The sequence below is a fragment of the Anoplophora glabripennis genome, unplaced genomic scaffold (assembly GCF_000390285.2).
Source record: "Anoplophora glabripennis isolate ALB-LARVAE unplaced genomic scaffold, Agla_2.0 scaffold13, whole genome shotgun sequence".
NCBI lineage: Eukaryota > Metazoa > Arthropoda > Insecta > Coleoptera > Cerambycidae > Anoplophora > Anoplophora glabripennis.
In genome coordinates this window covers 1,930,661-1,944,371 of record NW_019416478.1, presented here as the reverse complement: position 1 = coordinate 1,944,371, position 13,711 = coordinate 1,930,661, and the positions used below count along the sequence as shown (strand labels likewise).

Sequence of the window (13,711 nt, the reverse complement as noted above, 5' to 3'; positions counted from 1 at the left end):
CAGTTCACAGCCGTATGAGTAAAAGAAATGGTTTACAATTTATAAATCAGAAATTTACTGCAGAAATAAAGTTATAATATAATGTACTTTTTAACAGTTTCTGTTATCGCTATTACTAACTGCACAAGTAGTATGGGGATTTATTTTTATTTATGATTTTTCATACGGAAAAAAATTAAAAACAATCAGCCCTCGTAATCCAAGAAAGTATTGATTTCCCCCTGTAGAATAAATGGGGTCGCTCCAAGGATTTGATAGACCACTAGAGGGCGCCCATTATTATAATATATGCGCGCGTAGGTCGACGCTCTTTCTCCCTAATCTATCCATATTTCTGACCAATAAGAATAAGATACAGAACAAATTTAATTTCATTTGAAATTTGACGTACTTACGACCGTTACAGTTACTGGTTTTCTGTTAAGATTGTAGAAGTAAAATTATCAATTACTTTCATTAACTTGAAAAGCGAGTTTGTGTTTGGTGTATATTTATTGCGAAGTATCATTTCTATAAGTGTACATAATTGGGAAATTAGTGAGTATTTAAAATAAAATTTGAAATTAAGGTAATTGTCATGTATAGCTGAAGAGGAATGCTTAAATAAAAAATTAATTAATTTGATTGACGCCTTAGTCATTTTTCACCTCAAATAAAAGTGATTATTTCTAGCTTCTCAAAATCTATAATTAACGATTTATGGAAATGTGAAATACTTTTTTATCCACATATGAATACAATTTGTAGTTTTTATTTTCTTGAAAAAAAAAAAAAAAAAAAACAGCCTGAAAATACCATACTGTTATCCGCTTTTAGATGCCTATAGTGAGGGCAGAGGAATTTTGTATATCCTCTTTGGCGAGGCCTGGTAAACTAGTATCATATTTTGATTATATGAGTCGTAGTGTAATAACGTTTTTATTGGATGAGTGCTGATAATGCATAACAGTAACATCTATTTGACTAAGATGTGGGCATCATCTATGGTACATTTAGATAGTGTTGTATGCACAAGCAGTACATATACTTTTGCAGGTGTGTAACCAGGAGTAAGCAACTCAAATAGGGCAAGAACTTCTCAATGATTGTAAAAATATCATAATATACAGCAGTTAGTGACCCACCTACAAAAATCATACCCCTTCCCCCCTTAGTCCATTTATTGTTTAAACATTTAATTTCTTTAGATATATCACGTCATTGAATTATTGCCATTGCTAATCTGCTGTCAAAAAATATAAAAAATGTTCTTGATGTAATCTAATGAAGACAACTCTTGGAATTGTGTGATTTTTCATGATTTCATAAGTTGATGCACTCAATATGTGTTGTCAAAAGATAATTTCTTCCGTCAACTTTTCTGATTACAGATAATCATAATTCCACTTACATACAGGGTGTCCCGTTCATGTTTAAAAAAAATTGTGTGCAAGTTCCTCATGGGAAAATAATTGGTTAGTTCATATAACGTTTAAGGTCAAAATTTGCTACATTTCTAAAGGGTTTTGTGAACTCTAAAGCATACTACAAGAAAAAAGTATACTCGTCGAAATTCGCATTTACCATTTTCGAGAAATTGAAATTTAACATTTTTTTTTCGATTGTACCATTCCAATTACCTGTATCGGTGACACTGCTTATCAGAAAGAAACCATTTGCACATTCCTAATGTCCACTTGATGTTTACTCGTGTACAAATTTTGACATTTTTATCTTTAGCCGATTTAAAGATAATTAAGGAAAACCATTTGGGAAGTAACAACTTCAACACCCTGTATCTTGAAAACAGAGCTTCTAAGAAAAAAACGTTATGAACTACTCCCATTATTTTTCCATGAGGAACTTTCATAATGAACACAATAAAAAATTTTAAAAGACGCATCTGATGCTGAAATCTCGAAAAGGGAAAGTATTTTTTTAAAAATTATACATTTTTTTTTTTTGTTTCAGAGTATGGAGGAAAATAACGTAAAATCCCACAAACCATCAAAATTGAGACCACCTCAAGTCAGAGGGATGAAAACACGACGTTTGTCTGACGATAAAAATCCACTGACAGTTACAGCCCCGCCATCTAAGATTTTAAAGCGCCGATCAAAATCTTTTGCTGATTTACGTGATATTGGGAGGAAATATAAGGTAATATAAAATTATTCTGATTCTGATGGTCCAAGCTAAATTTTCACTGTAATTATTTTGAAATAGATAATTTTCCATTAAATGTTGAAGCAGACTTTATTTATGAAGACAGATTTTTTTTAAACGTCCTTTTTTCTCCATTCAAAAATTTTAAATGCTTAAAAAGCATTTTTCATTTTCACTCTAAAAATTCCATATTCCTTTACCCTATTTTTTATTAACTCCAAATATGTTCATGTAATCTGATTTATAAAATTTTTAAATTTATTTATTGTTTTCCCTCAGTGGGATTTGAACCACCTAGAACTGTATTTTGTGAACACTCTGTAAAAGCTATAATGAAAATAACGAAACTTTGTATTTAGGGTTTGGAGGTGTGATCGAATCGAAAATGCTATCCATTTCTTTCTTAAAAAAAATGCCTAATATGTTTTTTATATCAAAAAGTAGTACTAACATACTTTCGTTTGTTTCTAATTGAACACAAACTTTTGTAGTAAAGAACAAAACAATGAGTGTGGAATAAATTACCATAAATTTTTTTTTAGAATGTGGAAGAAATGCCGACATCAACACTATATAAACCTGTGTTCAAAGCGCCCTTGATTAAAAGATCTAAATTGCAACCCCTATCTGAGAATGCGACCAATCTCCCCTCAACGAGTACAGTTGCATTGTTACCCGGGGCGTTGTCTACGAAATCAAAATCCATTGCAGACTTACAATTAGATGTGAAGAAACCAAAGATAATGTCGAAAACAACGTGTAAAGTCCAAAGAGTTGAATCAGCCGCAAACAAAACTGCACAGAAAAGAAAAGGCGAGAAGTCGAGTGATGAAGGCAAACCTAAAGTTGTCAAACAAGCGAAGATACCAGACTGGGATTATAAAGCTCGGTACAATCAGTTACGAGAAAAATATACCGTTTTAAACGAGGAACACAAGAAACAAAAGGATAAAATAGAAGGTTAGTACAAGTGCGTGTGGAATTTTCTCAGTTGCATTTACTAGAGCTAAAATAATAAAACATCTTTAGTTGAAAGTTCTTTGAGTAAATAGTTTTGTTTCACAAGTTGTGGAGCAAGCATATACAGGGTGGTGCTAAATATCTGGAAAATTAGAATACGTTATTTTGTACGAATTAATGTTTTTTTGAAGTGTTTATCCAATCAAAGTCCTTGAACTTTAATTTTTATACGTAACTTTCATTCTTTTGACGAGAGTTTTAGGAAATCTAGATGAGGTTGAAATAATATATCTTCACTGTACCAGTTATACAAGTTTTCTCTAGGGTATAAGACAGTTTACAGGCTGACAATCCATTTAGAATAAGAAAAAAGCTTATTTTTACCTCTCATGTTTATCATTACGTTTCCTGAAAGTTACATATGCTTGTTGAATATACAGAAAATCGCTTGCGGTACTATTAACATAATCACACCCTGCAGAATACTTTTATGAAACTACTACCACATGAATTAATCATAATTACTGTGTATTTTTTGCAAAATTCTCGACAAAACTTTTTTGTGATTTTCCACTGAAAAATTAAAATAATGCTTGTATTCCAACATTTTTATTGTTTGACGGATTATTCTGTCGTTGTCTTACTAAAAGTGTGATTTCATGTCTACAAAACGCTAGCCTAAAAAAAAATAATTGAATAAAAAATTGGATGTGAAACAGTGGCAGTTAACCCTTACGGTTCTTGCACACGTACAGTATTTTGTGAATCGGTATAAATACCGATCGGCAAAATAATCCACTAAATTTTAATTTACATATAGTTAAATACATCTTTGCACACAAAGTCGTTGTCAGCAATGTTGACGGTTGGCTGCCGACAAAATTAAAATTCGTACGGCAAGCATGCGGTCACCGCTCGGTTTTTTGAACGATCGGCAGGCTTCAATGAATAGTAGTTAAAGAAAAACTATTTTTTTATACAAATTTTGCAAAAATTTCGCATGAAAATTCGCAAATGAACACAAGTTGAATGTAATCCATTTCTAATGACTAATTTGTGTATTGAAACGTTTATTTAAATGTCCCGCCACCTATCCTCATTCATACTCTATTGCGCTGTTGCCGTTACTCCACATTTATTATTTGGCGGACAAATCAGAACTTTTTATGTTGATAATTCGCTTGTAAGGGTATGCATCGTAGCATGTCCCATAAGAACCTATGTTAAATATTCAAACTGGCATTAATTAAAAACAGAACAAATCCATAAATAATTCGAGAATAATTCACAGAATTTGACTTCGCTTTGTAAAAAATTATATCTTGATAATACAAAATTAGCTGCACTTTTCGTATCACCCGATCCTCGTTCAAGTACGGTATTTTAACCTTTTAATATTTTGTTTTTCCAGAATTTAACGTTTTAGAGGAAAAGTACACTACAGTTAGAAATGAGTACGATACAGTTAGTAGTAAATACAGAACCTTAACAAACCTAAACTGTAATACAGTTGCCGAGAATAAAATTTTAAAAGAGAGGGCATCTGAGCTGGATGAGAGACTGAGTGTCTTCGCGAGACAATGTGAAGACTTAAAACAGTTACTAAATACAAAAATTGTTGAATGTGAGAAATTGTCTCATGAAAATGAGGGTTTAAGTAGAGAGCATGGAAGTCTGAGCACGGATTACTCAAACCTTAAAGCAAGTCACGCACAACTAACAAAAGAACACGAGCAGGTCGTTGAAACCCTCAATGTACTCAAAGCAGACTATGATAAGATTGTAGCCGAAAACGAGGAACTTAAATTAAACGTAACGTTGGGGAGTAAGAGAATAACTGAACTGTCGGAACAAAATGCTATTTTGAAGAAGGATCTATACAACGGCGAGGATATACGACGGAAACTCCACAACGTCATACAGGACTTAAAAGGGAACATTAGGGTGTATTGCCGCGTTCGCCCTCCAATAAGGTCGGAGGAGGATTTCCCTCAGTGCGTGGTTAACTTTATTGACGATAAAACGATAGAGATTCGGAAAAGTAGGGAGAGTATCAGTGCTATCAGTGGAAAACCAACCGATATCAAAGCCGAGTTTACGGTTGACAAAATCTTCGAACCTAATACTTCCCAAAGGGAAATATTTGAAGAATTCGCGCAGTTGGTGCAGTCTGCGTTGGATGGGTACGATGTATGCGTATTCGCATACGGGCAAACTGGCTCCGGGAAGACTTATACAATGCAAGGCGAGGAAACGTTAGAGAAGAAAGGTAAGAACTTCATACCTTTATATGTTTCTTTTTAATTTTGCGTTTTCTTTGTTTTTTTTTTTTGTTTGTTTGATTTCTGTTGGCGTGTTAATAGGGTGAAAATAAAAACTTTTTTCTTTAAAATGCAGTCATGAGGCATTTTAATGCCCAAAATTGGTTAAAAATGGCTGCAACTCCACACATTATAGAGAAGAAAAAAGTGCAGGAATAAAAAGTTTTTATTTTGGCCCTGTTAGCACGTCTATGTACTTTGACTTCAAAATTCTAACTATTTTAACAAAAAATCGAGATTTCCGCTAATTTTGAGCTAGTTTTTGAGATGACGGAAAAATCGTGACGTGATAGAGCACTTCTCATGGCTCCATCGTCTTCGCCAGGTCAAAATACAGGGTGTTATCATACTCTGTTAGAAAGTATATACATTTTTTTTGTGGCACACGTTCTTTGGCTTTCCCGATAAAATAAAAATAGTATACTGGATGTAACGTAAAGGTTGGGAATAAATTGAACGGTGGATTTTTTGGTTTAACTTCATTCGGGGACACACTGAAAATAAATTTCTATGTGCGTACTTTGAAACAAAATATAACATGTGAACCATTTTAGAGTGACCGCAAAAAACCTGTGATTTTCGCCCGTCTTTTCACAATTCGCAGACAATTTAAAAAAATACATAAAAATATGTTTTAAGTCGCAAATAATTTTCAAAAAACTAAAAGCTATGCTCATCTTAATTTTTTACCACGAGTAATTTGACCAAAAACATATTTTTATCTATTTTCTTTAGTTCTTTGCGAATTGTGAAACAGGCGATTTTTGCGATCACCCTTTAAACGCCTTTTGTAAAAGAGGTATTTGTTGTTCGATTTTATTCCCTTTTAATTTTTTTTTAAGTTGAAGTTTAAATTTATTTATAGTTATTAAAGCCTACTAATTTATTTCATTGCCAAATTTGATAAAAATTGGTTAATAATTTTTTTCATTTAAAATTAATGCACTGCAATTCCCTCGATTGAGTTTCTACCTAATTTTGTGAAAAAATATGAATCGCTAATTGTACAGTCGATACTAATGGTTTTTACCATTTCTACTTTTTCTGAATGAGTAAGTAATATTTTTTAATTCTAATGGATGAACCATTTGATTACAATTAGGAATAAGCCTTCTTAAATGATTACAAGCAGTAATTTTGTTTGGAAAATACAATATTCTGTTTCATCAGCTAATGATCGGAGTAATTTTTGATGAGATTTTATTCAACCAATCATTGATCGCATTATCTCAAGCGTAGACGTAACGGTTTGTCACTATTTGCCGTAAACAGATCATTAATATCAGTGACGCTAAGCTAATCATTTATGAACGCTGTGTATAACAAATATTTGAAGAGTTATTCTCCCCCTTAGTTCTTCTCTTTTGGTTGTACATTGTACACTTTTGAATTAAGCGTACCTCACAGGTAGAAGTGCATTATTTAAATAGAGCCAGTTCGTGAAGGTATTTCCATTTAAAAAGAACAGAAGTGATAAAACACAGTATTCAAGTCTGGCTTTAAATTAAAAAATAGCCAATTAAATTCCAACGGTTTGACCATGGAGACTGCATAAGGAGCACGAACTCTGTAAACAAATATCTTACCGAATTAGAGGGCGCTACAGTGGCAGCTCGTCAGGTGACATAAGTGACGCACCGCTTCACCTGAAATTTCCGTTTGATTGTGTAATTTAAAATTATTTTAAATTTTATATAAATTTTATAATTTAGGTACATATTCTGTATTGAAAATTTATTGTGTTGTGTGTGTTTAATATGCAGAAGTAAACAGAAAAGTTGCGTTTGAAAGCTTGAGGGCCCTTCTATATGTGATTAAATTTTCAAGTATCCAAGGGCCTTGGTTTTTGCTGTGTAAGATTTTGAAAATTTGCAAATTTTTTTCAAAATCTGGATTGCAAAATTATGCAAAATCTATCGAACCGACTTTGATGAAATTTGGTGTGATGATTATACATAATATGAAGTTTTTTTGAGGCAAGTATGAAGGTCCTATACCCAATTTAAAAACCCCAAAAAATTCCCTAAAAAGTAGTTTTTTAATCCCAATTTTGGCGATTTTTTCGATTTTTACAATAATAATCATTCGATTATTACTAGTCGTACTTTGTAAAAAATTTAATTACAAAAATTTTTTTCCTCTTCCATTTTTGCCTAAAATCAACTCTTGAAAAGATACATAATTAAATAGGAAGAAAAATATGACATTTTTCGAATTTTTCTAACATATTGTGCCGCCAATAGTTTAGCCCACATTTTTTTTATGCGCATAGAAAAATTTTCATTTCTAGTGATATTTGAAAGCCAAAAAACCAAAAATTGTGGATATACGATTCACCCAAATATGGACTTTTTGAAACATACCGTCTGGACTATGAATTATATGAACAAATCAATAAATAATGAAAATATGTCGGTGTACAAGGAACACTAGTGACCCTATCGGTAAAAACTATAAGTAATTTCTACTATTACATTGACAAATATTGTCAATTTTCCCGTATGGGTTCGTGCTCCTTGTCTGGTCTCCCTGGATTTGTCAATGAAAAAAAAAAAATTATAAGCAGGCTTTGATAACTGAATAAATTTTTACGGGGACATTTCCGTCTGAAATTGGTCACATAGTACATATTTGTGTAACAAATTTTTTTATTTATAGGAATAATACCTAGAACTATCGATCTCATATTTGATAGTATAAGGAATTTGAGAACATCAGGTTGGTGTTACGAAATTAGCGCGAGTTTTCTGGAAATCTACAACGAAAACGTCCGAGATTTATTAAATCTGAATCCAGCTCTGAATCTAGAAATCCGTTTTAATGAAGGAAAAGGAACGACGGTTACGAATTTGTCGATACAAAAATTAGAAAGCGCAGAGGAATTAAAAAATTTATTGACGATTGCCCAGCGAAATAGGGCCGTTGCAACGACGGACTTCAACGAGCACAGTTCGCGGTCACATGCGGTTACAAAAATATATCTAAAAGGTAGCAATAGTGAAATGAACGCAACATATACGGGCTCTATTAACTTGGTGGATCTCGCCGGATCCGAGAGTGCCAAAACAAGTTCAAATGAGAGGCTGGTGGAAACTAAGAATATAAATAGAAGTTTATCCGCCTTAGAGTGCGTTATGCTGTCATTGTATAACAAAGAAAAACATGTGCCGTACAGGAATTCGAAACTGACCTATTTGCTCCAGTCATGCTTAGGGGGCAGTTCGAAAACCTTGATGATCGTCAATATTGCTCCGTTCGAGGAGTGCTTCACAGAGAGTATCTTTTCGTTAAGGTTCGCTACCAAAGTTAAGGAGGTCAAAACGAACGCTAAGCGGAACAAAACATATTTTGCTTCTACGTCAAGTACGAAAATGTAAAAAAGTGCAAAATGTTTTTATTATCATACCAGTGTTTATGTGAGACTTTTATATTGTACATATTATTTTTAGGTTGTTTTTATATATAGCTACTTTCGATTTTATTATACAATTATAATATTTATGTCCAACTGCGTAGATTCGCATGGAAGCAGATTAACAGGTATATCGTCATTTTACTAACATTTTTTAATGCAATATTGAATGTTATAAGTTTGTTTTCGTCTTTGGAAATTGTTTTTTATAGATGAACGTATTTTCGTCGTATTAACTTCAATTTCTGTATTTAAATAAAGAAGAATAAAAACGAGTCGCAACTAATTTTTTTGTTTTATTAACATGTACCAAATTAGGAACATACAAGGTGTAAGTAAAATTCTTGACCAAACTTTAAAAGTGCTTTGTTCTCAATATACAGATTTTTATCAGATTTTCGTTAGCAGCTTCAGTTCCTGATTATATAGGGTGTCCCACCGGGAACTGCATCGATCGATATCTAGGAAAGTATTACTCCCAAAAATTTTAAAATTTTGTCCTTAGGGCGAACACAACTAAAATATCTAGAATTCTCCAGCACTTCCAGTTATACTGGAAGTCGACACCAACTTCGTTATTTTAAATGGGACACCCTATACATAGTCGAGGAAATAAAGCACTGAACCTCCAAAATTTTTCGATCAAGTCGTATCAAGATGGGGTTTTTTGCATTCGGTTTCTAAAATTATGTGAAGAAAATGCAGCACCTTTGCATTATGTTTTTCGGCCAAATCGCATTTATGCAGTGCAAAATGCATCCGGAAAATGCATTTTTTAAAGTCATTTAGAAAAAATTCATAACTCGGTTAATAATACCTGGAATGGACTCAAATCAGGGTCCTGGGGGTTCTCGAGGTCCCTGAATATGACCTTCAAATTGGTCCACCGCCCACCTGGAGCTTAGGATTGATGATAAACGTCATATCCGAGGCTTCTGAATTTCACTCTTAAATGCAACGAAACTTGACCCCCAGGGGTTTTTTTGGGTCGCATTTTCCTAATCTGGCGTCGGCGAGCACATCCTGGACACCTGGTGCACCGGAACCTGGACATGGACGTCATCACCAAGAGTTTTCCTGTAAAATTCGCGTAAACGAGCCGAAAATCGCATCAGGGGGTTTTTTGGGGTGCTCTTCTCGAATCTATCGTCGGCGACCACTCTCCGGACACCTGGTGCACTGGAACCTGGACCTTGAAATCGGCGTAATCGTCAGAAAAATTCAATTCCAGGCATTATTAACCGAGTTATGAATTTTTTCCAAGTGACTTTAAAAAATGCATTTTGCACTGCACAAATGTAATTTGGCCAAATACAAAGTTGCTACATTTTTTCCACATCATTTTAGAAAGCGAATGCAAAAAACCCCATCTTGATACGATTTCGGAGATTTCGGCTCCTTTTGTGCTTTATTTCCTTGACTAATATTACATTTTCGTATTCTACGTGAAATTTGAGGGTCACTTTATTAAATATTCCCTATACCTAGGAGTTATAAATTTTGATATATTAATTTTTAAAGAAAAAATTTGACAGGTACATGGATTCGTGGAGATGCTAGTAACTCTTTTCAGGAGCGTGATATCAAGTGGATTTTTGGTACCTGTAAAGGGCATAGGTAACAATACATTATGGTATATACCTGCACATTAAAACATTTAATACTAGGTGTTTCATTTTTGCCGTTACATTTTGATAACTTGAAACAGCTATAACTTTGTTAACTTAAATGGAACACCCTATATTTTGTTACTCTGTCGTATGCAGATTGAAATTTCCTTCCAAGCCATATAATCATTGTTAGGACTACCGTTACTACTTTTAGAGATATTTGTAATTTTCTATTTTTTGTACAGTTTTTCTCGTATCAGACCTGTTGTCAAATGTGCCATGACCAAAAACAATTGAAATAATATCACATTTGTGAAGTTAGTTGTCAAATTATTGTTGTGTCTGAATAGCATTTGCCGAAAATTTAAATAAAAATGCCTGAGGATCGTTTAAATTATACTAATGAGGATTATTTTAATTTGCTTGTTATTTATGGAAAATGTGACAAAGACATAGTAATTTCAAGAACATGTAGCGAATCTACTGCTTTCTTCCATAAATAACAAACAAATTAAAATAATCCTCATAAGCATAATTTAAACGATCGCCAGGCATTTTTATTTAAATTTTCAGCAAAAACTATTACAGACATAACAATAATTTGACAACTGACATTTGTCAAGTTATTTTAATTGTTTTTGAGTGTTTCTGGTTATGTCACATTTGACAACAGGCCTGATACGAGAAAAACTGTCCTAAAAATAGAAAATTGTAAATATCTCCAAAAGTAGTAAAGGCAACCCTAACAATGATTATATGGCTTGAAAGAAAATTTAAATCTGCATATGATAGAGTAAAAAAATACAGGGTATTCCATTTAAGTTAACAAAATTATAGCTCTTTGAAATTATCAAAAGGTAACAGCGAAAATGAAACACCTAGTATTAAATGTTTTAACTTAGTGTTATCTATGACCTTAACAGTTACCAAAAATCCACTTGATGTCACGCTCCTGAAAAAAGTTACTAGCATCTTCGCGGATCCTTGCATATGTCAAATTTTTTATTTAAATATTAATATCTCAAATTCTATAATTCCCAAGTACAGGGGATATTTAATAAAGTGACCCTCAAATTTCACTTAGAATCCAAAATTGCAATAATATATAGGGTTTCCCATTTAAAATAACGAAGTTGGTGTCGACTTCCGCTATAACCAAAAGTGCTGAAGAGTTCTAGATATTTTAGTTGTGTTCGCCCCAGGAACATTGCCATGTTGCCAAATTTTCAAATTTTTCTGAGCAGTACTTTCCCAGATATCGATCAACGCAGCTTCTAGTGGGACACCCTGTATAGGTTGTAATTTTGAGTGGGGAGAAACACATCAATAGTTAATTTTTGAAATTCCGTTGTGAAAACTTCATTTTCTTTTTAACCCTTTTTTTAGTAAGTTTCATATTGTGCCGCTGGACTAGTTTAACATCAAACAACGGCATGCTTTAGTTGCAGCACATGCACAATTGCGAACTGGACTATGCATTGTTGTTAAATTTCATAATTTAAAGAAAAGTTTATTAAAAAGCAAACCACACCACCCGCCGGAAGTAAAGACATAGTAACTCAATTGTTTGTAAAAACTCAAAACAATTAAAAAAATAATTCATAACAATCGCGGATTAGTATTTTTACTTATTTATGACAAAAATAATTATTTTAAAACAAATTAGTTTTATTTGCAATTGGCAACGTATGCACATACAATATTGTTTAAAATGTAATAAATCGTGAAAATTTTTAATTTTTTTATTCCGTACATTGCGTCGAGATATAAAATTATCTTCAACCTACTTGCAGGAATGTGGTAAAATAAAGACATAAATCAATATTTTATTAACCAGTTTACCCAAAAAATATAAGAAACTATAAATATATGAACAAAAAAACTAAAACGCTGCTCGTTTTGACTCGATATCCTTCTCTAATCTAGGGTGCTTTAGTATTCGTCACCATGTGACATCATATATGCAATACTGCAATTAACTGCTATTTTGTGGCAAAATTAAGATTGATTTTTAATTTATTTTAGTAATTAATTTCGACAATTTGAACAATTCCTTGCTTAATATCTGAATATTTCTGTCTACAATTTTTTTTTGTTTATATAAATTACAGAAATTAGCATATTGACCTATGTCGACCTCCAAGTTGTAGCAATTTGGTGAAATAAATAATAAATAAATTATTGAGTTTTATTAGGTTGTGACGTGTACATATTGAATTTGTGTTTCAAACAGATTTAATGTTCGTAATTCTATAAAAAAGAATGGTTGTTATAAAATTTATTTTAAATTTGTAAATTGAATTTGATTTGTCAATCAATTTTTCAATAACCTTTTTCTTGTTTTGACTTTAACCCTGCAGAACTGTATTATACGAGAAACTAACTATGGATTAAGTTATCTTCAGAGATTTTTAATACAGTACAGTACAGGAAACAAAAATATTTTTATATGATCAATATTTACTGAGATATTTTGAATTGGCCACGATAAAAGCACCTTCCCAATTTGAATTTCCCTCCTAAAAGTTCTTCCACTATAATTTTACCGCTAGAGGGAGCCAAAAATACGGATTTAATTTAATTAGGGCAGAGTTTAATTATTTGATTATTTATGAAATAAATAAAGTTCTTAGAATTTGATAAAGTACCGCAATCAAATGTCAATTTGGCACAAAATTCCTATTGACATTAGGATGAAAAATGGAACAAACATTAGAGCAAAGCAAGAACTATGGAACAAAGTTAAAATAGAGTAATCTTTAAATTCACCTTAAGATTTTAATAGATAATTAGTTATGAATAAAGAAATCATAAATGAATAATTACTTATTTCTTTTTTTTATTAAAGAATGGAGGCAGAATTATTTTTTAATTATATATCTACCTCAATCCTGAATCAAATAAATTTGAATTGAAAGACTTCGGTCACGTTGCTTCCATTGTACCTACCAAATGTCAAATAAATATTTTTCATTATTACCTTTTTAAAAGTATATATTATATTTCAAATGTAAGTATAATAATTAATTGTATTATATAATATTTGAAATTGAACATTCTCGCGCACTCTAAAGTTAGATTTCGCGCACAAGGGAAGTGTTTCCTATCCTAGCGGCGAACAGTTGAAACACAGAACTCATCCTGTTCGAGTTCGACCATGTTGGGTGCTGTGGCAAGAGCAAGTTCCAGCCTTTTGGCTGGAAAAACTATTGAAAAAGTTGGTTCTGAAACGTTAAAAGTTGCTGCCGTCTACAATGCTTCGA

At 32.4% G+C, this 13,711-nt stretch overlaps 2 protein-coding genes across 2 annotated transcripts in view; both read left to right on the top strand.

Moving 5' to 3' along the window:
• The first annotated feature begins 447 nt into the window (after nt 1–447).
• On the top strand, nt 448–9,108 carry LOC108904200 (carboxy-terminal kinesin 2). Its single transcript, XM_018706659.1, has 5 exons — nt 448–537; nt 1,951–2,139; nt 2,688–3,105; nt 4,517–5,374; nt 8,085–9,108. Exons 2-5 carry the CDS (start codon nt 1,954–1,956, stop codon nt 8,801–8,803), a joined length of 2,181 nt encoding a protein of 726 aa, XP_018562175.1. The 5' UTR covers nt 448–537; nt 1,951–1,953; the 3' UTR covers nt 8,804–9,108.
• A 4,455-nt stretch (nt 9,109–13,563) lies between these two features.
• The window catches only part of LOC108904271 (ATP synthase subunit beta, mitochondrial), an 8,511-nt gene continuing 8,363 nt past the window's right edge, over nt 13,564–13,711 (top strand). Inside the window, exon 1 of the mRNA XM_018706757.1 lies at nt 13,564–13,711. Coding sequence (XP_018562273.1) covers nt 13,606–13,711 — 106 coding nt within the window. The 5' untranslated portion in view covers nt 13,564–13,605.